This window comes from Microcaecilia unicolor, chromosome 5, assembly GCF_901765095.1.
Source record: "Microcaecilia unicolor chromosome 5, aMicUni1.1, whole genome shotgun sequence".
NCBI classification, from domain to species: Eukaryota; Metazoa; Chordata; class Amphibia; order Gymnophiona; family Siphonopidae; genus Microcaecilia; species Microcaecilia unicolor.
Genome location: NC_044035.1, coordinates 248,251,901 through 248,278,632, shown reverse-complemented (window position 1 = coordinate 248,278,632; position 26,732 = coordinate 248,251,901). Strand labels below are relative to the sequence as shown.

Below are 26,732 nucleotides of genomic sequence, written 5' to 3'. Positions count from 1 at the left end.
GCAAGAAATGAAGAAGAAATGAGGAAAGTAAAGAAATAAATGGAAAGGAAGCCCTGGAAATGGAGTTTAGAGAGCAGCAGAATCAGATACTGGGACCAACATGATCAGGACAACAAAGGTAGAAAAAAATCATTTTGTTTTCATTTTAGTGTTTGGAATATGCCCAATTAGAGAATTTACATCTGCTGTCTTATTTTGCAATGTAAAGCAATGTGTTTCTATTTTTCTGGTGCTGCATGCAGAGTTTAGCTTCTTAGGATTTCAGGTTAAAATTTGAAGAGGGGCTATCTCTGTTCTGCATGTGTGACTGCAAGGCCAAGTGTCTGAATAGGGATCTGTTTGTTAGGTTCTGAGATTTTGATAACGTATTGTTTCAGATTTGGCAAGACTGTTCTCCTAATTCCTGGTCTGTATGCTAATTTGGTTTGTGTCATTTTGGGTATACTAGAGCTGTAACAGCTTACAGAAATTATAATGAAAAAAAAAAACACGCTATTTTTCTTCTCCTATACTGGTGTAATATTTTCAAAGATGCCTAGTTATATGCGCCATTGCTGGTAAAAGGGGTGTGGCTATGATAGGGGCAGAGCCATAGTGATCCCGCCCCAGGATGGGTAGGGGGCGCTGACTAATAGACTGCAGGAGGGCGCCAGAAACCCTAGCACCGGCCCTGTTTGCACTTGCTATACCACTACATCTGAAGACAGCACTGAGCAGTTTGCAGACTAAATCGAGACTTAGAAAGGAACTATAATTTGTTAGATAAGACAGTGGGGAAAACACAGCCAAATTATCTTTGCCTGCATGAGTCTTATTACGACTCCAGTTAAAAATAAAACCTAGTTTGGATTCATCTTGTGGCTAAATTATCCTGTAGCTTGTAGTCCTTTCCTGGTAAATGATATTTTACATTATGTTGAGGGGAATAAGTATTGTTGATTCTCTTTGGATCTTGTTCTTCATGGCCCTTTGTAGATCTTTGGGGTTAGGTGACTCAATTTGAATCCAAGTGCCTTAACTGTGGGCTTCCACAGAGTTCCCCACAGCCTTCTCTTCTGTTCAGTATTTTTATATAGCCTTTGGGGGAGGTTAATCCATATTCTGGAGCTGGTTGGATATATCATGTGGATGATGTCCAGGCACAAAGCAAGCATCTGCTTCCTGTAGAAGACCCATTTGGATGCACTGGAACATCAAATTGAAAAGGGGGTGGGTGGCGGCTTTATATGCAGCCTTCTCTGGCACCAGGAAGGCAGGAGTAGCTGTTTTTGTGTGCAGGTCCATATACCTGGAGCCTGTATGACATTCACTCCAAACTGTTGAGGTGTTAGTGGGCAAAATATATGCTCTCGGTGATTTTGATCCAGGGTTTTTTATGGGTATTAGCCCATCAGCAGTGTTAGTACTCAGGCACACAAGGAATTTATATTTTCATATTCACTGGGGGCATTAAGATTACCAAATTTAGCAAATATGATGATAACAAGATAGAAATGGGTCACCAAATATTCAAAGTGATTTAAGCAGGCAGGAGATGTTCCTGCCTGCTTAAATTGTGCTCAATGAGCTGGCCGCCAATATTCAGCAGCACTTAATCAGGCAGTGCCACAGAATATTGGCTCTGACCAGCCATTTGAAAAGTGGTCAGGAGAAGGATGTCCCAGACGTGGAGTCAGGAGGAGCTGGGAGCTACACTGGTGACAGCGGTATTCAGTGTCAGCATCCACATAACTAAGCAACCAAATAGGACCGCAGCAGTCCTAGCTTTTGTCACTTAGCTATGTGGATGCCAACACTGAATATCGGCTGGTACTTGCATAACTGCCGGGTAGAGGCCGACACTGTTGGATGTACAGTTCACCCACACACACTCCAGAGACCAGGCCACCACCCTAAGCAAGACCCTGCCTGCAGACAGGCCCTCCCCCAGCAAAACCCTGCCCCTGAGACAGGCATCCCCCCCCCTCGCATGAGCAAGACCCCCACCACACACACACATATGAGACAAGACCCTCCTCACAGGGCCTACATATATCCCTGATGGTTCAGTGAGGCGTATCCAGGGCAGGAGCATTCCCCACTCGATCCTGCCCCTAGTGGCTCCATTGACTAAAATGGCTGTTGCCAGCTCTAGCAGTAGTCTTGCGGTACTATTGCTAGAGGTCAGCCTTCCATATTGTCTTGGGAAGAGATCTTGCTTGGGGAGGGGTCAAGAGAGGGCGTCTACATTGGGGGGAGGAGTTCAGGAGAAATAAACTAACAGGTACTTCGCATAAGTATCTTCCTAGTTTAATATCGGCCAGGACCCGCATAAGTTCAATTGGTCAGCATATGACTGTGCCTGGACATGGCCCAGTACTAAATATCTGGATCTAACTTAGCTAGCAATGGTCAGCCTTTAAAAACATGCTGACTGGTTATTTTGTTTTTGTTTGTTTGTGCTTGCAATAAAAATTCTGTTGAACAGAAATAATAGTGTTAAAATACTTACACTATAGTCATTTTGGCCTGGAAAATCTGTGTGTTCTGTGCCTCTTCCCAGCTAAAATATGAAAAAAGAGTAAGCTGATAGATGAATGATCATACAGACCCATAGACTGCATGGAAAAAGGGAAGAAAGCTGACTTCTGTACACAGTCCCCAGATTCCTGTGGCAGCTCAAGGGCAGATTTTGAGGCAAAGTTTCTGAAATACTTGGACAATTATGTGAAACATTTTGCATCTTAAATGTGTTTATTACTTTATGAAAATAGACATTTTCTAACATTTCTTGTGACTCCAGATAATTCACATGAAGGCATACTTTCAAAGCACTTAGACTTACAAAGTTACGTGGAGGGGTATTTTTGATGTGATGTCTAAGTCTGATTTTGGACGTTTTGAACAAAACATCCAAAATCCAAATAGGAAAGGTCATTTTCAAAAAAGAAAAATGTCTCTCTTTTCTTTTGAAAATACTGTTTCAAACAAGGTTTTGTGCTTTGGACATTTTGTTTTTTCATCTATTTTCGAAAAACAAAAATGCAAAACATAGAGATTCATGCTGTTCGGATGTAGGAGAAATCAGCATTTTTAGTACACTGGTCCCCCAGACATCCCAGGAGAGCAATGGGGCACCCTAGAGTACACTTCATAAAAATGCTCCCATGTACACATTTAACCTTTTCTCCCTTATCTTGTCCCCTGAACCCACCCACAACCCACTATCTCCCACTGTACACCACTACAGTAGTCCTTATGGGTGAAGGGGGCCTATATGTGGATACAGTAGGGTTTTGGTGGCCTTGGGAGGGGTCACAGTTCCCACCACATGTGTGATAGGTAGAGGGAAATAGGGACCTGGGTCCCCCACTGTGTACTGCACCGACCACTACACTACTCCAGGGACCTACATGCTGCTCTAATAGACCTGACTTTAACATCAGCAGCTTTCATAGAGGCTGGTAAGTGATATTTTTATTCACATTTTTGGTGGGTGGGAGGAGGCTAGTAACCACTGGAGGGGTATTGGGGGGGGGTCACCCCTGATTCCCTCCAGTGGTCATCTGGTTATTTACGGCACCTTTTTGTGCCTTATTCATTCTGAAAACAGGTCTAGACTAAAACATCTTAGTTTTAGTACTGGATGTTTTTGTTTTGTTCCATTATGGCTGTAAAACATCCAAATGTTAGGTATGTCCTAATCCTGCCTTTGAAACACCCCCAACACGCCTCCTTGTGATTTTAACGCACTTCTGTGGACTTCATAGAAAAAGTCTAAAAATAGGTTTTGAAAATACTGATTTGAATGTTTTTGTAAGAAAAACATCCAAATGCTGCTTTATGCCACTTTTTAGACGTTTTTCTCTTTCAAAAATGAGCCCCATAGTAACCTGTGGAACTTTGTAAGTCTAAGTGCTTTGAAAATGAGCCCCTTGGTTGGGGGTGGGGGGAAGAAATCTTAATGGTTAATGCAGGTACTGAAGGAGGGAAATAGAAAATGGATCTCAGGAAGGAGAAGAGAACAGGGGGAGTGGATGAGCCAGAAAAAGGAGTGGGAAGGGAATGAAATTGAGGGAAGGAAGGAATGATCCAATCGCACTGTGCCTCCCTTTCATCCCACCATACCCCACCCATAACCTCACTCACTCTCTTGCTCCCATCCTGGCTTGGCTATAGGAGGAAAACAATAGCAACTGAGTTCAAGTCTGTGGTCACCCTCCTCCTCCTCTGCTGCTGCCTGGGGCAAATGTCATGCTTTGAAACCTTTCAAGACATCCTAATACTATGCAGTTCAAAATGCAATACTCCAGACCCAGCAAAGAGCTACTTAGCCACTATCCTCTTGCCCCCCCCCCCCCCCCGGACTAAGAAGGGGAGATAGATAGAAGGATTGCCAGTAATCTGGTCTTCAGTCTCCTGTCATGATTCTGTGGGGAATGGAGAATTCTGCAGGGTATCATGGGGGAGACCAAAGGAACTTGCTTACAAGGGTTCACAGAAGACGGGTATTTTGAGTATTTTGAAACCTAAAGGATCAGATTAGAAAAGCCAGTGTAGCTTTAGGTTTGTTTAATCTAAAAATATATGTGTATATAATGTAGGACCATGTCTGACTAGCTCAGGACAATGGTTATTACTGTTGTAATATTTGTGATGCCTTTATGCTATGAGAATGGGCACTAACAGTAAAACAAATAGGTTGTGGTATAGGAATGAATTAGAAATGCTGGGAGAAGAGCAAAATTACTGCAGGTAACAAGTAGAGTCTGGCTTGGAAAAGGATGGTCTGTGAAAATGAGAAAGAGAAGCTGCTTCAATACAGAGCTCAGTTAAGTTTACAGAAGTGATTTAGATAACAGAGATGAACCAGGCGGGGAGGGAGTGGCGGCACCTGATTAAACAATTCTGGCTACACCACTGATCTCACCAAGAGGCCCTTTTACTAAGCTGCAGTAAAAAGGACCATGTGCTAGTGGCGGCAGCCGTTTTTGCCCTGCGCCATGGCCCCTTTTACTGCAGCGAGTAAAAAGGCAGAAAAAAATTAATGGCCGTGCGGTAAGTTCACACTTGACATGCAGCCATTTTGGAGGTGGAGCACTTACCGCCACCCACTGAGGTAGCAGTAAGGGCTCCCGTGCTAACCTGGCTGTAACTGATTACCGTAAGGTATGCCCCTGCGTAAATATTTTAAAAATATTTCCGCTAGCACCGGAAATGGCATGCGCTGAGGGTGGAACTACTGCCGGCACCCGTGTTAGGCCGGCGGTAGGTCCAGGTTGCCCTGTGGCAACCCTTTAGTAAAAGGGCCCCTTAGTGAAGCTGAGCTGATGAGAGTTTCACTATGAGAAAATAGTAGAACACTGGTACTAAAATGATTATGAAACAATTAGGAAATGTTGTGTGTTCTCTAATAGGCAATAGAACAAAATCTAGAAATGAGACAACTAAGGGAGAAGACGCTGTAAAACAAAGAGAATGAGGAAGTATTTTCCCTCCTTTTTTTTAAACTGCTGTTTGAGGGGACAACTCTTGCATTGCAAATATACATTATATCACTTCTTGTGCAGCTACTTGTCTTGGCCTGACAATAGGAAGTAAAAAGGACATATGAGTCACAGCAGAGATGTGGCCATGGGCTGGCTTGGTGGGCTGTGGTCCTCCCCACTTGGAAGTCAGGCCCAAGCCTAGGTCATGCATAGGCAACTGAGTCTACTGCCCCCAGTGCCAAATATTTGTAGGCATTGGATCGCTGCCCTCCATACAGGTCTTCCCAGTCCACCACTGTCATCTGTGGCTGCTGAGAGCACAAACAACAGCAGTAGTAGCTGTAACAATTTACAAAATTGTGTGGCCTCAGAGCCAGCATGCAGGCTCAGATTCTGTGAAAGCCTTACCCTGTCCTTCACACAGGTTTCCTGTTAACTGTGGAAAGTCATGCAAGTGTAGGGCTTTCACAGGACCCGAGATTGCACACTGGCTGTGTGGCCTTATGCTGAGCTTTTTATAAATTGCTACAGCTGTGTAGTTTCTGCCCCAACAGCAATACAGCAGGCCAGGAGGTAAGAGGAAGATCGAGAGATAATTATTGGGGTTTGGGAGTCACCCCTGTGCCAATAATTTCTGGGGAGCAGGGTGACTTTCTTCCCATCATCCCCCTTATCCATTAATGATTTCTAGGTAGCCAAGTCCCACACCATTTGATAAATTTTGGTGGAGGAAACCCCCTCCCATGCTTATGGACACCCAGCTGTTAAATCCGGCCTCAGGCCCACCCAGTCAGCAGCTGCATGGTTCAATGAGAGCAGAACTGAAGATGGCATTAATATCCACACTTCCTATTGCCCATCCCTGTTTATCTCAAGAAAAAAGTCAATCCTTGTTATACCACTGAGTTGCAGTATGGAGAAACTGAATATATAGGTCATAGTTGGAGGGAGAAGATGCTAAAGGATTTGGGAGAAATGAGTTGAGTTGAATGAAAGGAAGATGACATTTTTATATTTTTGAATAGAGGAAAGGGGAACTTACTCCTCCTAAAGAATATGTGGAAAAGAAGCGCAAAATAAGCTATAACATTGGGCATACAATGAGCAAGTAGATTTCTAATATTAGGTATAACTTTGAGATGGTTAAAGTGGTGAGACCATGTATAGTTTAGGCATGGGAGTTTGAGTTAGCAGCTAATACGCATCCTGACCTTGACAGGAAGGTGTTGTAGATATCATTTATGGAGTGATTCTACAACTACACACCTCAATTTAGGTGCCCCAAGGATGTGTAGTGGGAGCCAACTCTATAAGGTCTCCTGGACATCCAGGTTCCATTATAGAATACTAGCGTAGCATTTACATACTCACAGTTACAACCAGATAGAGCTGGCATAATGGCAGGCGCCTAAGTATAGCAATATTTTGTAAGTCAGACATGCAAGTAGGAGCATTGCCCTGTGTATGCCCCCTTGCATTATGTGCTATTAAGTTACATGCAAAACACACAGTGGATCCAAAAAAGTCCTCTCACAATGAGTGTCTTCCTGAACAAGGTCTTTATTGACAGTAGCAGAAATGACCCGACACGTGACGTGTTTCGGCCGTGAGGCCTGCGTCAGGGGTCTATAAAATAATATAATATACAAAGACATGCATAAAAATACAATTATAATTAAAAACATGAATAAAAACTTGAACATCCATATACAATTTCTTGTACAAATTTAGACAAATAAAACATCAGAATGAAAGATGCAAAGTATATATAATAAAAAATATATGATAAAAATATAAGAGTATATGACTTTAAAAGAATAAAGAATATTGAATTATGTAAAGATATGAAATTGTACCACATAGAGATAATGAGGACAAGGCATGGAATAAAATACACAACATAATAAAGTATAAATATAGAGGACATACCTAGTATTATTTTTATTTTCATACCCGTGTGGTCTTCTTCATTATTCTCCATCATCAAAACAATTTTTTGGGATCCCTGTCCATATATTCTATGTTTCACTTTCTTCAGTATCATTTCATTTTGTTGTATATGTATGTATGGAGAGTATGTAGTGATTTATGCCTTCGCTTACATATTTATTATAGATATCGTTGTTAGCAGCTTTAGTGCTTTTTTTCATCTGATCTACAAGGTACTTTTTTCTACAGATAATACTAGGTATGTCCTCTATATTATACTTTATTATGTTGTGTATTTTATTCCATGCCTTGTCCTCATTATCTCTATGTGGTACAATTTCATATCTTTACATAATTCAATATTCTTTATTCTTTTAAAGTCATATACTCTTATATTTTTATCATATATTTTTTATTATATATACTTTGCATCTTTCATTCTGATGTTTTATTTGTCTAAATTTGTACAAGAAATTGTATATGGATGTTCAAGTTTTTATTCATGTTTTTAATTATAATTGTATTTTTATGCATGTCTTTGTATATTATATTATTTTATAGACCCCTGACGCAGGCCTCACGGCCGAAACACGTCACGTGTCGGGTCATTTCTGCTACTGTCAATAAAGACCTTGTTCAGGAAGACACTCATTGTGAGAGGACTTTTTTGGATCCACTGTGTGTTTTGCCTTTCATTGGTTTTCCTGTGGAGAGTTCACCTTCTGTGGGTGTTTGCTTCGTTGGACATTAAGTTACATGCACCATTACAGAATAGCACTTAGATGCTGTGCTGGCACTTTTACTGGTAAGTCTGCACTTGTCAATGTAAATGTATAGAATACTAGGACTTAAGTGAATAAGGGCCACATAAATGCAGGTGCCTAGATTGTTGAATTGCCCTTTTAGGGTGTTATATGAGAATAGAACATAGTAACATAGTAGTAGTAGATGACGGCAGAAAAAGACCTGCACGATCCATCCAGTCTGTCCAACAAGATAAACTCATATGTGCTACTTCCTGTGTATACCTTACCTTGATTTGTATCTGCCATTTTCAGGGCACAGACCGTAGAAGTCTGCCCAGCACTAGCCCCGCCTCCCAACCACCAGCCCCACCTCCCACCACCGGCTCGGCCACCCAATGGCAAAGGAAGCATATGAATGATTTGAAAAAGCTCGCATTTATGATGAGAAGGGTTGCAGTGTTCCAGGTGTGAAATGAAAAGAACAAAGTGAAGGATAAGGGAGGAATCAAAGGTAAGCAAAAGATGGATTTTAGAGAGATTGTAGAGCTTCTGGCAGAGAGGTGATATGCTACTAGACGAGAAAGGTAGTGTCAGAGTTATATCCAGACTTCAAAAAGACAAAGGTTAGAATCAACAGTGGATAATAGGGGAAGGATGTGGCTCCAGGGAAAATTGTTATGAGCAGTTCAGTAATGCATTTGCAAACTAGCTTGGTCTTAGTAGGAAAGGGGAATTCAATTAGCCAACAATAACCAGATAAGCAAACAAAACATGATGCCAAGACCAACCCTCGATTTGATGAAAAAGGCTGTAATGATGACAGCGTAGAGGAAGAGGATCCCATCCAAAATGTAGCATAGCTTTGGGTCTGCTAACCCCATTGCCTGAGCATCTGTGAAAGGAAAAATAAGGCAAATTAGATCAGAAAAACTCCATGTGTAAAAACATAGAATCAAGTTCATGGACTGGTCACAGATTTATATAACCACCACTAACTATTACTAGGACCAGTAGCAGAGGGAATACTTATATGTTTCTTGAAAAAGTGAGAATTAAGACATTTATATATTTACATTTATATTTTGCTTTTCTGAAACAGACTCCCAAAGTGATGACATATAAGATATACTAAAATATATAGCTTAGCCATCTCATAAAAGTATAACTAAAAACAATTTCAATGAATCATCATCCTCATAAAATAATGAAATCAGTAACCCATAAAACCCATACATACACTGTGTCAAAAGAAATCATGATATTATCATAAATGAAAGGCTAAACATTAAAAGTCTGCAACTCCTACAATTCAGGAAAATACTTTAAAAGGTTTTACTTGTATTCTGAATAATATATGGTCACCAGGCAGTGAATTTAAAAGTGCTGGCACTGCATGAAAGAAGACAAGAATGTTGAAGAGTCCAGTATTGATGCAAGATATGTATTAATGATCTTGCTAACATGAGGAAAAGACCTCAATACATCCGAATGCTGACTTGAATTCTAGCGTCTTTCACTGGGGTTGTGGTGATCATAAGACATAAGCATTGCCATGCTGGGACAGACCAAGGGTCCATCGAGCCCAGCACCCTGTCTCCAACAGTGGCCAAAAGAACAAGCATTTCGTCCCGCCCATCCCAGAAATAGTGGATTATTCCTACGTCCATTCAATAACATTCTGTGTCCTTTTCCTCCAGGAAGCCGTCTAACCTTTTTTTAAACTACGCTAAGCCAACCGCCCCAACCACCTTATCCGGCAACAAATTCCAGAGTCTAACCACGCGTTGAGTGAAGAAAAACTTCCTCTGATTCATTTTAAATTTACTACACTGCAGCTTCATCGCATGCCCCTTGACCTAGTATTTTTGGAAAGGGTAAACAGACGCTCCACATCATCATCGGTATTAAAACCTTGTAGTGTGTTTTTTCTATTTTTTAAGTGCTCAGCTTTTTTTCTTTTAGAAATAAGATGAACATAAGTGGTTTTGGAATAAATAATAAATGAAAGTTATTTGCTATTTGCAATAAGAAACTGAGGCAAATAATTAAAAAACAAATATATGTTTTAAACTAAGGACCAAAAAATTTAATAAATAAAAACAGAAAATAGAAAAAATACACTACGAGATTTTAAGACCGATCATGATCACCACAACCCCAGTGAAAGACGCTAGAATTAAAGTCAGTGTTCGGGTGTATTGAGGTCTTTCCTCGTGTTAGCAAGATCAGTATTACATATCTTGCATCAATACTGGACTGTTCAACAGTGGCGTTCCTAGGCTGCCTGACACCCGGGGCGGATCGCCAATGCGCCCCCCCCGGGTGCAGTGCCCCCCCTGGTGAAATTACACCCTCCCCCCAGGGTGCATTTTTACCTGCTGGGGGGGGGGGGGGTGCCACGCGCCTGTTGGCTGAGTCGTTCCCTCCCTGCTGCTCCCTCTGCCCTGGAACAGGAAGTAGCCTGTTCCGCGCAGAGGGAGCAGCAGGGAGGGAACAAGCGGACTCGGCCAACAGGCGCACGGCACCCCCCCCCCCCAGCGGCGTGCACCCGGAGCGGACCGCCCCCCCGCCCCCCCCCCCCTTGGTACGCCACTGCTGTTCAACATTCTTGTCTAATTTGATTTTTTTAGAGCCATAGTTATTTTTCTCTTTGTTTTTGTTACTGCATGAAAGAAGACATGTTTCCCACTGGCACAGTTTTGACCTCTTTTGTTGAAGGAACCAAAAACAGTGCCTCGTGAGCCGGTTATAATTGTCTAACAGGGTGCTACCAACTCGCTAGGTCCATCCAATCATTTGAATCCAGGCCAAATCATACTTTAAAAAATTCACCTGGCACCTTGAACTGCATTCTGTACAGGGATGAGAGCCAATGAAGTTCCCTAATTATAGGTGGTCTGTATATTGACTGCATTATTTTGAACTACCTGAAGTTTGCACACCTTTCTGTTTGGTAAGCCCAAGTACTGAGAATTACAGGAGTTTGTGTGAGACATCAACTAAAGCAAATCCGATCATAGGGTAGAAGATAGGTGCCCCATCTGGAGTTTAAAATATACAGTCCTTGATGTGGCACTAATATACTGCCTGATATTCAAAAGTGTTGAAAAAGGAAATCATGGAAGCCATAATCTGTGAACAGTACAACACAGGAGAAATAAAAATAAAACTACATTTCTTCTTGTAGTGAACAATATATAAATACCTATTATTTTTTCAATGACTAAAACTGAATTTATACTTTTTTTTAACCACTCTTATGTGAGCAATTTGTTTCTCTAATTGTAGTAGTGCCAGTCTCTTTTCACTCTCCTTTTTGGTTTTCTCCTCAAAACGTTTCTAGTCTCTGTTCCATTTTCCATTGTTTTCTCTTTCTTCTCCTTTCCTTCCTGACATTTCTCCCTGACATTGATTTTCCCTTTCATTTTTTCTCCATTTTCTGTTCTATGCCTGTTGCTCCACTCACAGCTAGATTTCACTTCTCTCCACTCTCAAGTCCATAGTCTCCCCCTTTCACCTTTTACCTATTTAATAGCTTTCTGTCTTCCACTCTCACTCCTGCCTTCTATTCCCCCCCCCCCCCCCGTGTCTTTTACTCAATCCCTAGAATCTCATCTCCAGTTCTCTGTACTCAATCCCCAACTCTGCCCTCACATACTTACCTCAGCCTCTTTTCTTCTCACCAGCCCTACATCCTTCCCTATTATTCATCTTGCCTTCCTGGCTGCCAGCCCTTTCTTCAGCCTCTTATCCCCTTTTTAGTTTTCAATACTCTTCCACCTCTATCTCAGCTCCTCCTTTATTATTCCTTCATAGATTCATCCTTTTCTTCTCTTACCCCTGCCCCAATGCCTTCACATTTTCAAACCATCTCTCCATCCTACCTCACCTTTCTATGCTTTGTCTCAAATACCCCAGCCCATCTCAAGCTCCTTATATATACCCTCACCTAACTGCCTTGTCACTGCCACACAATCCCTACTCGGTACTCAGTCCTACCCTCCCTCTGTCCCCACACTCATGCTCAGTCTTTGTACTCTCTCATCTCTCAGATTTCATTTGATCTCACTCTTGAAATCTTATTTTTCTAAGATACTTGTCATCCCTAGAGTTCCTCTCATGAAATAAGACCACTGCACCAGGCTCACCCCATCTCTCTCAGCCTTCTCATACATATCCTCTCTCTTTCAACACCCTCCCCCCTTACCAACCCACTTTTGAAGCTCATCTTCTCCACTCAATGATCAGAGTTGGCAGAATAGGAAAGAGTGCAGGTGGAAAGTTTCCTCAGGCCATCTCCAGATATGAAAGGAGGGTTCAGAGGTTGGGTAGCAGGCATGAGCAAGGGAGAATTTATGTTATGGAAAGCAGTAGAATCAGAGGACATGACTTGAGGTTGCAGAGTGGTAGATTTAGGAGTAATATCAGGAGTACTTTTCATGGAAAGGATGGTAGATGCCTGGAATGTCCTCCTGGTGAGGGTAGTGGAGCAAAAACAGTGACAGAATTCAAAAATGTGTGGGATAAACATGGAGAATCCCTATATGGAAAGAGAATGGGATCAAAATAAAATAGCAGTGCTTAGGTGGCAACTCATGTAGTTGAGAAGGAAGACCATAGCCAGGTAAACTTCTATGGTCTGTGTCCCAAATATGGCAAGATAGATCTGGATGGGCTGGAGTAGGCTTCAACAGCAGTAGTTGGAAAGTAAGGTCACTGCCAGGCTTACTTCTATGCCCTGGGTCCTAAAAATGGCATCAGGATCAAGGATTTCGATCCAACCATAGCACTGAAACAGTGCTAATCACTCTCATAACCAAATTTAAACAACTAATTGCAACTGGAAACAATATGCTCCTCCTACAGTTTGACATGTCCAGCGCATTCGACATGGTCAGCCACCAAATACTCTCAAGCATCCTGGATTATTTCGGGATTGGAGGAAACGTACTCAGATGGTTCGAAGGCTTCTTAACAGCAAGAACCTATCAAGTAATATCAAATACAAAAACGTCAACACCATGGAAACCTGAATGCGGAGTACCACAAGGATCACCGCTCTCACCGACTCTTTTTAACTTAATGGTGATACCATTAGCCAAATCGCTATCCAACCAAAGACTCAACCCTTACATCTATGCAGATGATGTCACGATATACATTCTGTTCAAACAAGATATAACTGAAATCACAAATGAAATCACACACAGCCTCCAAATAATGAACTCATGGGCGGATGCATTCCAACTTAAGCTAAACACAGAAAAAACACAATGTCTCATCCTGTCCTCACAATACAATACAAACAAACCCAATACCATAAACACCCCGGATTACAACCTCCCAGTCTCAGACAGCTTGAAAATTTTGGGAGTCACAATTGACCGAAATCTCACACTTGAAGATCATACAAAAAATACAGCAAAAAAAATGTTCTACTCAATGTGAAACTTAAAAGAATCAACCTTTCTTCCCAAGGGACGTATTCTGCAGCCTAGTACAATCAATGGTGCTAAGCCATCTAGACTACTGCAATGCTATCTATGCAGGATGTAAAGAACAAATCATTAAGAAGCTTCAGACCGCTCAAAATACAGCAGCCAGACTCATATTTGGAAAAGCGAAATACGAAAGCACCAAACCCCTAAGAGAGAAACTACACTGGCTCCCACTAAAAGAACGAATTGCGTTCAAAGTGTGCACCCTGGTCCACAAAATCGTTCACGGGGAAGCCCGACCTATATGTCAGACCTTATAGACTTGCCTACCAGGAACGCAAAAAGATCAGCACGCACATTCCTCAATCTCCATTACCCTAACTGCAAAGGGCTAAAATATAAATCCACATACGCAACCAGTTTCTCATACATCTGCACGTAGCTATGGAACGCACTACCGAATGCCATAAAAATAACGCAAGACCTAACTATCTTCCGAAGGCTACTGAAAACAGATCTGTTCAAGAAGGCATACCACAAACATCCATCTTAAATACTAAATAATAAGACTTTACACGACCTAGACATAACTGAAATCTTATCACTTGACTGATTAACCTCTTTGCCATTAATAAATAAACACTACCACGTCAATCTTTATGTCGAATATGGTCTCTCCATAGTTGATGACCTAAATTATGCTACAACCCAATTTATTACTCAGGAACCTTCATGCATTACCATAAGTTATTCTTCCTTACCATGTATATGCACACGATACATATCTATACCATGATCTGTTCCACGTATGCTATGTTCCATGTATTTTATCATGTATGTATGCAACTTAACGCATTACCATTTGTAATTCTGTTACCCGGAAATGGCAACCGCCATTACAGCAAATGTAAGCTACATTGAGCCTGCAAATTGGTGGGAAAACGTGGGATACAAATGCTACAAATAAATAAATAAGTATATGTATTTTCTATCACATTCATATCATATGCTATGAGGGCAGGTGATGTGTACCTTAGTTTGGGTGGGGGGGGAGGGAGGAAGACATCTTAGGGTTGAAATTAGCAAACAAAATGTCGATAAGTAGCAACAGTGTCGGTATTGTTGGTTTCATCATGTATTGACAATGACTGTAATTATGCTGCAGCCAAAATACAAAACCACTCTTCAAAGATTGCATCATGTATAATTGCCTATCCAGCTCATTTTCGAAAGAGATCCCCGGCCATCTTCCGACACAAATTGGGAGATGGCCAGCGATCTCCTGAACCCGGCCAAATCGGTATAATGGAAAGCCGATTTTGGCCGGTGCCAACTGCTTTCCGTCGCGGAGCTGGCTAAACTTCAAGGGGGCATGTCGGTAGGGTAGTGAAGGCAGGACAGGGGCGGGACGTGCTCACGAGATGGCCGGCTTCGCCCGATAATGGGAAAAAAAGCCAGGCTTGACGAGCATTTTGCTGGCTTTACTTGGTCCCTTTTTTTTCACGACCAAGCTTCACAAAGGAGCCCCAACTCACCAAATTACCACCGGATGGAATTGGGGATCACCTCTCCTTACTCCCCCAGTGGTCACCAACCCCCTCCCACCCAAAAAAACCCCAACTTTTTTGCCAGCTTCTATGCCAGCCTGAAATGTCATACCCAGCTCCCTGACAGCAGTATGCAAGTCCCTGGAGCAGTTTTTAGTGGGTGCTGTGCACTTCAGGCAGGTGGACCCAGGCCCATCCCCCCCTACCTGTTACACTTGTGGTGGTAACCCCCCCAAAACCCACTGTACCCACATGTAGGTGCCCCCTTCACCCCTTAGGGCTATGGTAGTGTTCTAAAGTTGTGGGTAGTGGGTTTTGGGGGGGGATTTGGGGGGCTCAGCACACAAGGTAAGAGAGCTATGTACCTGGGAGCTATTTTTTTTTTTTTTTAATTTTTAGAAGTGCCCCCTAGGGTGCCCGGTTGGTGCCCTGGCATGTGAGGGGGGCCAGTGCACTACAAATGCTGGCTCCTCCCATGACCAAATGCCTTGCATTTCGCCGGGTTTGAGATGGCCGGGCCCGGTGCAGGTCTTTATCTGTCGTCATTTACTGCTCAACTAGTAAAAGGATGAATATCAAGTGGAGAGGTTGGATGGACACTTTGGGTCTTTGTCTGCTGTCATTTACTATGGCAAATTGCCATCAAGAAAATTTCAAAAATTATGACATATAAAGTGTTGAGAAACAAAAGGTTTTATTACCAGTTGTTCCCTTATATATTTTTGTGGATATCAAGAAAATTTCAAGCAAGTTCTTCCTCTGGTTGAACAAATTAAGTATATCCCCAAGTCTGAACCCCATTCGTTCCATATTCAAACTAACCATAGTAATGTGCTGGACACCTTCTGGCAGAGCAGTCACTAGATTGAGCTGGAAGGTGATTGTGAGCTCTACCAGTAGGTAGAACTAAACTGACAACACAATCCATAACAAGTTGTAACAAATTGTATTTCCATCATTCATATCGTATTGTAAGCCACACTGAACCCACAAAAAGGTGGGAAAATGTGGGATACAAATGCAATAAATAAATAAAAAAATAAAAAAAAAAGAGAAATGAATTCTGCTTTTGCAAGGGTTTCGCTCATTTTTGTGTCTATGGGTGAATTTCTTATTAGAAGGTGAGGCCCAGGAAACCCTCAAAAACAGAAATGTCAGTGACACCAGCAGGGACTGCTCTCACCCATCTGAGCTACTCTCAGAACTAAAGGTCCAGTACCTGTAAAAAGCGTGTTTTTTTCATAGGAGAAAGGGAACTCACATGAATAGCTTAGCTTCATACTGAATGCATACCTGTGCATCATAAATTGATATTTTAAATACAACAAATAAACATATCGGATCTGTATTTAGGAACAAAATGAAAGTGGTACAATATTTTCAAAGTAAAATCTTTGCCTATTTTTGGACGAGGAGGTAGAGGTTGAATGAAGGGGCCAGGTAAGTGCAAGAGAGAAGCTGAGCTCTTTTACACACAGAAAAGAGGCTTCTGGCCTGCATGCTGCTAGTGTGGTTAGAGAGAGCAGTTTCAGCCCCCATTCGTTCAGGGTTTGACAGCTGTGTTTCTCAAGTTCGAGGTTTCCTGTGCAGTTTAGCAGTCATAGGGGCTTATCTCTCTCTAATCTACGTATCTGATACAGATACTCCTAGTATCTACCTCTGACGTGAGACAGGCAAACGGCCCCTCAGCCATGGAGTTTAGCCAGTAAATGCCTTTTCTAAATCAAAGAAGACTTCTGCATAGTTAAATTATTTATATTGGCTTCTCCACTTGTTCATTTGAATTAATATCATCAATCTCTATATGGAAATTAATGATAGTGATGGTAACAGAAACATAGTTATAGTCCATTAGATCTATACCATCCACTGCCTGGTGGTAAAGTTCCCAAGTAGCACCTCTGTATTTTTGTTTAACTGTAGGCCCCTCATATTTTATAAAAGGGACTACTTTTGATATAATGAATAGGAAAAAATCTGGTTTTAATAGATTCCTTTGAAAATGAAGAGACTTCCCTGAAGCTGTGTCTTTTAGTTAAGCTATTGTATAGATAAAACAGGCCTCCATCTAAAGCTATGTGACCTATTACATCGTGCCTGTGAAAAAATGTATTCCTTCTGCTTTAATATGAGTACTGTGTTGGTTTAACCACTTCCTCTTCAGAACCAGTAGCAGTCATATGCTGACAATTTCAGGGGGTTCTCACCAGCTCTGTTTCATTTGGTTGAGTAGTTTGTTTTCGTAAAATAGAAAGCATGCCAGCAGAAAAAGGCCACTTCGTCTACCTAAGTTGATCCATTCATTCATCTATATTCAATTATTGTGTTTGCATAGCTGTTTCTCAATTTAAACTAAGACCCTTTTGTCTGTATCCTGTGCATACCCAAATTCTGCCAGTTTGACCACCTCTAACTTCTGCTAGAGGTGTGTTCCACACATCTGCCATTCTTCCTCTGAAAATATTTTTTGACATTCCTTTCGAATTTTTCACCTTTCAGCTTCATGTGATTGGCCTGTTGCCTTTCAACTTTTCATTCTGTGGAGGATACCTATAACAAATGGCAGGTAATCAAGTTTAAATAGATAAAAATGCCTCCTTCCGATACATTATTGAAGCCTGCTAGGTATTTGAATGTTTGTATCATGTCTCCCCTCACCGCTTTCTTGGTCTCTCTGTATATGATATAGCTTACAGTGTAAGTCATGCACCAGTTAACATGGGATTCCTCTGGTATTTCACTGAGCACTAGCTTGATACTCTTTATATTATGGTCATAAAGTCATTAGCCTGTGAGAAACTAAAAGTGATGAAAAAATGGCATTTCCCTAGACCTCCCTTCCATGGTCCAGAAACGTATAACAGCTTAGTCAACCTTAGATTCCAGTTAGACATAACTTATATAAATCCTTTCAAAATGGAGGATCGCCATCAGACTAGAAGCCCAGAACATAATGAATAGTTATATAATTCCCTGCCAGTTCCAGGAATAATTTCAGACTTAGTGCAAGGATCTTTCTGAATAATAGTGTGGGAGAAGGCCAGGATTAAATGACTAGAAGGGGTTGAATGTCCCTGTCTCCCAAGTTAAAGATGAACTTTCAACTTATGCATGAAAGCAAATGATTAAACACCATGCAGAATGCCTTAACATTATTGTTTGTCAAAGGAAGCTTTTAATGGCTGCTGATGCTCATCCTAAGTACTGTCTTCCCCTTCTGATTGTAAAACACTTTGGTGTATATTTGCAAAAGACAGTATTTTTTTTAACCAAAAATAAAACAAAAGCAACATAGTGGCAAAACAACAAGGATAATCGCATCTTAGAGGCTGGACAATTTATTGAGGCATGAGCTTTTCAAGACTTTTGTTCTCAATATCATACCTCAATAAATTGGTTAGTCTATAAGGTGCCAGCAGTCTCTGTCACTTTTACCAAATGCCAAAGCAATCCTGGCCCCACTAAAGCAAAGCAAGAAAGAAAGAAACATAAAATTCTTTCTAGGAGTGGCAGTGGTGTTCCTTGGTTGGCTGGCACCCAGGGCGGATTTCCACTGTGCACCCCCCCCCCCCAGGTGCAGTGTTGTCCATCACCCCCAGGTGCAGCATGACACCCCCCCCCAGGTACAGCGTGTCCCCCCCCCAGCGCATCACTGACCCCCCCCCCCCCCCCGGTGCATTACCTCCAAGCCCCCCCCCCCCCGGTGCATTCTTCTTACCTGCTGGGGTGCTGGGAGCAGCCACACAGCTGTCGGCTCCACTGGTTCCCTGCTCCCTCTGCCCCGGAACAGGAAGTAACAGTAGAGGAAGCAGAGAACCAGTGGAGCCAACAGCTGTGTGGCTGCTCCCTGCACCCCTCCTGCAGCGTGCACCCCGGGCGGACGCCCCCTCGCCCTGCCACCGAGGAGAGGTTTAGTTCAGGAAAAAGACTAATGTTTACCTGAATGTAACTCACCTTGAGCTACTCATAAAAAAAGATATGAGCAAAAATCCAAATTAAATTATTTTAAAAAATTTAAGTTATTACTGATGCTGTTTTATTAAGCTGCGCTAGTAAAAAGGCTTAGTGCTCCCTAATGTGGGACTGTATCACGCACTAAGCCCATTTCTAGCATGGCCGTAAAATAGGCATTTTTCTATTTGTTGAATTTCTGGCTGTGCGCTAGTGTTAACATTAGCACGCAACCACTTAAAAAATTAATGCAGGATCACTTACTACCTCCTATTTAGGAGGCACCAAGGGCTCCTGCGTTTTGGGTTAGCATGCTGGTAATATCAATATGCTAGCTGAAAAGTGCTTCCATGCCCATTTTCCACCCTGAAAATCCCCCTCCCCCCAAAATTAAAAATATAAATATCACAATGCTCAATGAGCGCATGCAAATGATGAAACTAATGCAGAATGCTTTAGGCCATTTTTCCTGCATTAAGTATGCATTAGAGCTTAACGCAGCTTAATAAAATGGCCCCTATAAGATACATACAAGTAGAAATCAAAATTGCTCATTAAATTAAAAGGAGACAGCCTATCTTGGACTGCAGAGTATGAAAAGAAAAGCCTAAGTAGAATCTATCCAAAAAAGATTATCTTCCTAATCCAGAAGATGGAATAGCAGAACACATTACTGGACAGAGTTCCTACAGGGAGGAATAACAGAAGAGGAATGAAACGTATCCATTTGAAACACCAGTGGCCTTTTTCACCTCTTCAAAACAGGTGCCTTGTATGTAATGATGAATATTTATAATGAAGACAGGCAAGCCGTGCTGGACCCAGCTCAGATAGCACCTGAAACCCCACTATTTTAGTCTAATTAGCTACAAGTCACCTGGCCCTACTGGTGATCTGGAATAGATTCAGGTTTTCTGGCTTACCTGCTTTATTGAGTTCACAAAAAAAGTACAAAACATTTTATGCTGCTTATCCCAGAAATAGCAGATTTTCCCCAAGTACAATTTAATAATGGTCTATGGACTTTTCCTTTAGGAAGCCATCCAAACCTTTTTTTAAACTCTGCTAAGCTAATCAACTTTACCACATTTTCTGGCAACAAATTCCAGAGTTGAATTACACGTTGAGTGAAGAAAATGTTTCTCTGATTCGTTTTAAATTTACTACTTTGTAGCTTCATTGCATGCCCCCATGTATCTAATATTCAGGTTCATTTTGTGGGTGCATTTTCTGACATACATACTTTCCACTTTCATATCTATAGTGTGCCCTACCATAGTGGAAAATCCAGTGCTTAGATTCAGATATCCCTGGCTGATATGGCCAAGACTCTGAATATGCAAAACTGAAACAAACTCCCCCCTCCCCTCCTAATGTGGTTGATCTCATTTATCTCTCAGTTATCATGCCACTTGGTTAGCTTAGTCCAGTGCTTCTCAACCCAGTCCTTGGGGCACACGGTTTTCAGATTCAGGTCCCCTGACTCACCTGAATATGCATGAAATACAGTAGATCTATATAGCAAGGAGGCAGTGTATGCATATTCGTTGCGGGTAACCTGAAAAATTTGACTGGCTGAGTATTCCCCAAGGACTGGATTGAGAACCATGTTTCTCTAAGGACCGAGTTGACGAGAGCAAAAAATTTTCTTCACGAGCAAAGGACAAAGTTGTTAGGATCAAAAATTTTCCATTACATTACCCTGTGAGCACTACTTACAGATACACACATAAACAAAGAAGCAAACATTCACAGAGAGGTTGGAAAGAATTCCATGAGCCAAACTCTGCATGCTTTTTCTACTTGTTTGCATGTAGTTTAACTTTATGTTTATAACTACTCTTACTTTTGCTCAGCTACTGGATGTTTTGTGCAATTTAAAGGGAATACTGCTCCTTCCCCCCCCCCCCCCCCCTGTAGGAGCACCACTCTAAAAAAAAAAAAAAAAAAGGGAGACAGCAGGGGCACTTTTGAACCCTACAGGGGAGATCCTTTCACTGTCTACCAGCTGACTCCCTCAGTGCCTCTGTTTCAGATGATATTATGCATACTATATACCTGTACACTCCAGTGACTTATGTACCAACAAAATCAAAATAATTCAACATATTATAAAGAATAGTATTTGCAGTAGTCTGGAAATATATGCAGGTACTTTAACACTTGGCTCTCAGTGAGCCCTAGCTCACCAGTCCAGCATCTTCCCGTTAGCCATGTGAATAGTGATGTTCAGCAACACTGTAACACAAATCCTGAGGTTACTAGCAAACATAAAACAATTTACTAATCCATGTTTTTGGTAAGTAGCCTTTAGATCACTGTTGAGTTATCATTAGTTACAGAAGATACAGATAACATACATTATCAGTACCCAGTGGTGTGCTGGTAAATGTTTAACAACAAACTCTCTCCCCAGTCCACCTCTGCGCGTCCCCCCCACGTCCACCTCTGTGCCCCCCCCCCAAATTGCAGAGCTGGCTATAGCCGGGGAGTGAGCCTGGGGGGGGGGGGGGGGAATGATTTACTCCAGGAAAAAAAAATTAAAATGATCCCCGGTTCCAATCTAATTCATATTTAAAGTGGGATAAAATGCCATAAATAAGTAAATAAATATAAACTTTTAATGTTGAGTATCCGATTCCCAAAGTGGACATATTCCAAACACTATAATGAAAATAAAATGATTTTTTTCTACCTTTGTTGTCTGGTGACTTTGTTTTTCTGATCATGCTAGCCCAGTATCCGATTCTGCTGCTATCTGTCCTCTTAACTCTGTTTCCAGGGCTTCATTTCCATTTATTTCTTTACTTTCTGCCTTTCTTCTTCATTTCTTGCCCTACATTCGTAAGTAAAAGCTTGGTCCTCCGCAGACTTGACTGTCCAGTGGATCCAGCTTCTGCCTATTTTCTTTATCCATGTGCAGTTTTTCTCCTCTCTTCCTTTTCCCTCATTTCATCTCCTTCCTCACTTTCCCTCCCCTCCATCCACGTCCAGCATTTCTTCTCTCTCCCTTCCCTCTCCTCCATCCATGTCCAGCAACCCTCCTCTCCCCCCTGCCCGCCCCTCCATCCACCTACCCATGTCCAGCTCCAGGCCCGTGCCAAGGGTCTGTGCCGCCCCCCCGCAGACGAACAGTTGGCGCGCGCGCCCCCCTCCCCCCCGTGAAGATGATCGCGGCGCGCCCTGGGGGCCTTTAAATCTTTTACTTGCAGTCGCAGCAGCGTCTGTGAAAGTGGAGCGCTGCCGACGTCTCCCTTCCCTTCGCGCTGTTGGTTCCCTCAGTGTCCCGCCTTCTTCTGACGTCAGAAGAAGGCGGGACACTGAGGGAACCAACAGTGCGAAGGGAAGGGAGACGTCGGCAGCGCTCCGCTTTCACAAACGCTGCTGCGACTGCAAGTAAAAGATTTAAAGGCCTCGGCGGTGCGGGGCGAGGGTAAGCACCGCGGCGGCGCCCTCCAGAGGTGGGCGCCCTCCTGCGGTGCTTACCCCGCTTACCGCATCGGCATGGCCCTGTCCAGCTCCCCAGGTCGTCCATCATCTCCTGTCTGCCCTCAGCTCCCTGATAGCCCTCATTTCCTTCCTGCCGCCGCCCTGCCTTTAAATATTGTATTTTTCCTCGAGTTGCTGTGCCGGCATTGAAAGCAGCAGGCTCAGCTCAAGCCTTCCCTCACATAGTTCTGCCCTCTTCTGATGTATTTCCTGTTTCTGCGAGGGCAGAACCATGCAAGGAAGGCTCGAGCCAAGCCTGCTGCTTTCAATGCTGGTGCCGCGATTCAAGGAAAAATACAATATTTAAAGGCAGAGCGGTGGCAGGAAGGAAACGAGAGCTATCGGGGAGCTGAGGGCAGACAGGAGATGATGGACAACCTGCGGAGCAGGGGAGCCTGCAGCTCGCGGGGTGGGGGGAGGAGAGGCAAGCAAGCCGGCTCGCACTTGGTGAACAACTGGCTCACAAGACGCCAATAAATTTAACAACTGGCTCTTGCGAGCCGGCTCCAGCACACCACTGTCAGTACCTAATGTTTACTACTGCTACTAATCATTGCTATAGCACTGTACACATTAAATGCAGGTACTTTCTCTGTCCCTAGAGGGCTCACAATCTAAGTTTTTGTACCTGGGGCAATGGAGGGTTAAGTGACTTACCCAAGGTCACAAGGAGCTGCAGTGGGCATCGAACCCAGGTTGCCAGGATCAAAGTCCGCTGCACTAACCATTAAGCCACTCCTCCCTGGTTAGAGGAGCAAGCTGAGAACCAGGGAAGCCTATTCTGCCTCAGGTATAACATTTAAAGGCCTCTTTTATCAAGCCACACTAGCGTTTTTCGTGCAGCAATGCCAACAGAGCCCATTCAAATGGGTTTTGTCGGCATTACGACATCGGGAGCCGCTACCACGGCTTGATAAAAGAGGCCCTTAAAATGTAAACCGTCCAGGAATAGGGAAATACCAACTGTAGCTGAATATATCTTGCCTTGTGCTACTACTGAGAAGGGTGTGATGAAAATCCAAAATCCAGTACTAGGTATACTGTGAAGTAATGCAAAGCACTACAAATGTTACTCAGGACCTACAGAGCGATTCTACTATACTGTAATAGCAGTAACTTCCATGAGTGGAGGAGTGGCCTAGTGGTTAGGGTGGTGGACTTTGGTCTTGGGGAACTGAGTTCGATTCCCACTTCAGGCTCAGGCAGCTCCTTGTGACTCTGGGCAAGTCACTTAACCCTCCATTGCCCCATGTAAGCTGCATTGAGCCTGCCATGAGTGGGAAAGCATGGAGTACAAAAACAAATGAGTCACACAACAAGGATGGCCTAGGAAAGACAGCACCACAAACACTGCAGTGAGCACTAGAACATCTAATAAACCTATTAGAAGACTAGACAAACCAAATTAGTATAGATCGATCCTGTACATTCAATACCAACAAAAGAGCTTGTCTCTTTCACAAACAGACCCTCATCCAGCATGCAGTAAGTAACCACAAACTAAAAATAGAAATATATAGAAAAAAATTAAACGGAACCCCCCCAAGAAGCCAGGCTCTGCATACAGTGCAACACCAAAGAGAACATGATGCACCTTTCCCTGTACTATGCAAAATATAAAGATAGCAGACAAATTTTAAAAACTGACATATTCCAAGCACTACATTACACATTGACAAGTACAACTAAAACAACAAATGGAAAATATGATGATCCCATTTTATTGGACTAGTAAGTTAAGGGGCTTATTTCCAAGCTAAATATGTATTCTTTGAGAGTACAAAATATCTGTGTTTATCAGTGTTTTCAAGGTACCATTGCTTGGTGCTTCTTTTGGTGGAATCAAATACACATGTTTCTATTATTTAGGCAGTGCCAAAACAGAAAAAAAAACCTGAAACATTGAGTGGAGGATGCAAGTCAAGCCAGGGGGAGGGGGAGAGAGGACTAGGGAAAGTGGTGTTTATCCAATAAACACTTATTTTATTTTTTGTATCAGGAGTGTTTTATTAGTTAAAATCAGAAGCCCTACTTATAGCCTGCATATCGACTTTTCTATAGAGGTAATAACAAAAACATGACAATTCAAGTTCCTGAAAACTTGAAAGATCTTACCCTAAAACTTGCGTAAATAAATGTTTTTTTAAATCAGGTTTCTAAACTGCATCAACTCAATTTCTCATTTTATCATCACAGATAACATGTTCGATAGCTTTGTGCCAGCTCGTATCCGTCTTACAAAGCACCTTCCTTAAAGGTGCCAAAATCAAATTCTGTTCAGCAGAGAGAAGAGGCCATAATGGGTAATGCCATTTCACTGGCAAAACCTCCTCATAAGGTTCCCTCCTTATAAAGCTTTAAACAGCCAACACTTAACTTTATATGAGCAACTTTAGTAGCCAGTGGAAGTTAACTAAACTTGGTGAAATATGGGCAAACATTTTGCAGCCTGTAATCATTTTGACTGTACTATTTTGTGTTGATTGAAGAGCTTTAAGGGCATGACCAGTAAACCCCAGTAAATAAGATTGCAACAGTCCAAGCAAAGTAAAACCATAGCCTAAGTTACTGTGTGAAGTTCACAGTCTGACAACAGTGACTTCAAATGGTGTAATACCCATAGCTTATAGATCATTCCTCTAAAAACAAGCCTACTATGAAGTATCGTAGAGAACTGGGAGTGCAACATGACAGCAAGATATTTTATCTCAGATCAAATATATATGGCCAAGCCCTCAAAAAGGACAACAGCCCCAGGAGACTGACTATGTAACAAGGCTTCACTTTTTTCAGATTTATGATTAGCCCATTAGTTAGCAAGCATGACAACACTGCTTTGGTACGTATATCAGACAGTCAAGCTCATCCATTCTTTACATGTCACTTTCCTTCTTTCTTTCACACATCAATTTTGCCGAATCTCAGTTTACAAGAATAATGGAAAAAATTTAAACCAGCAATATAACATATCTATTTTGGATTGAGTATTGAGGGGTCCTTTTACTAAGGTGCACTGAAAAATGGCCTGCAGTAGTGTAGACGCGTGTTTTGGGTGCGCGCAGAATCATTTTTTAGTGCACCTGTAAAAAAAATACCTTTAAAAAAATGTTGACGAAAATGGATGTGCGGCAAAATGGAAATTGCCGTGCGTCCATTTTGGGTCTGAGACCTTACTGCCAGCCATTGACCTAGCGGTAAAGTCTCACATGGTAACCTACGCATGTCAAATGCCACTTAACGTATGTAGCTGATGCGTGTCAGAAAAATAAACATTTTTTGGACGCACGTAGCAGATGCGCCAAAAATGAAATTACCTCAAGGACCATGCAGTAGCCGGGCAGTAACTTGGAATTGGTGTGCGTTGAGCATGTGTAGGCACTTACACGGCTTAGTAAGAGGGCCCCTAAATTAAGTATTTAGATTCCTGTATTGAGCTACATGGAGCTTGGTTTTAATTTTATAGCTTCTCATATGTAGAAATCTATAGCAAGCAGTACTTTTTGTGTGTGCAGTATACAAAGATTAGCCAGCAGCTTTTGGTGGTACCTCTTTATTGGGATCTACTGAATTCATTTCTAATTGGTTCTGAAGAGCTATATGCCATTCCACTGTAACTTAATAATCATATCAGCACTTAACTTTGAATCGTTCTCCTGCCTTTTAAAATGCCGCCGATTCAAAGTTAAGTGCTGATATGATTCTCTAACTAAACAGAGAAAACTGTTAAAGATTTCAAGAAAATCTAATATTAAGTATATATATAAAAAAAGTCAAATCAAATATTAGAAATATAAGAAAAAGTTATGTGGGTTGATCAATGACGATTTGCGGCTCTACCATTTCCATTTGTGGATTCTAAAAGTTGAACACTGTGTTCGTATGGTGAGAGCAGCAGGATTATCTGAGGATCCCCGAAAAAAGAAAGAAAAATGAAAAAAAGAAAAAAATGTTTAAACGTGGTTGATATATGGACTGTATATTGTTTACCACAAAGAGTTATGCTTTGAAGTGAATTAACAGAGATAAGGAGAAATATACATATGAGATATTTTGATGTTTGGGACACGGTATAGATTATTATATTAGAGAAGTCCCCACACATAAAATAGTGGTCAGTTAAATTGAATATTCCTCTGTAACTAGCAGAAAAGGCTTTGCATTATT

At 42.0% G+C, this 26,732-nt stretch overlaps 1 protein-coding gene across 5 annotated transcripts in view; it reads right to left on the bottom strand.

Annotated features, from left to right (window-relative positions):
- CD247 (CD247 molecule) overlaps window positions 1-26,732 on the bottom strand; it is a 143,020-nt gene that overhangs the window by 28,093 nt on the left and 88,195 nt on the right. For 4 of the 5 annotated variants that reach the window (XM_030203949.1, XM_030203953.1, XM_030203951.1 and 1 more), the window contains exons 2-3: window positions 8,932-9,035; window positions 2,492-2,542 (exon numbers count right to left, since the gene is read on the bottom strand). In XM_030203949.1, coding sequence (XP_030059809.1) covers window positions 2,492-2,542; window positions 8,932-9,035 — 155 coding nt within the window. The remainder of the gene's footprint in view (window positions 1-2,491; window positions 2,543-8,931; window positions 9,036-26,732) is intronic. The other variant, XM_030203950.1, reaches the window with a different exon arrangement.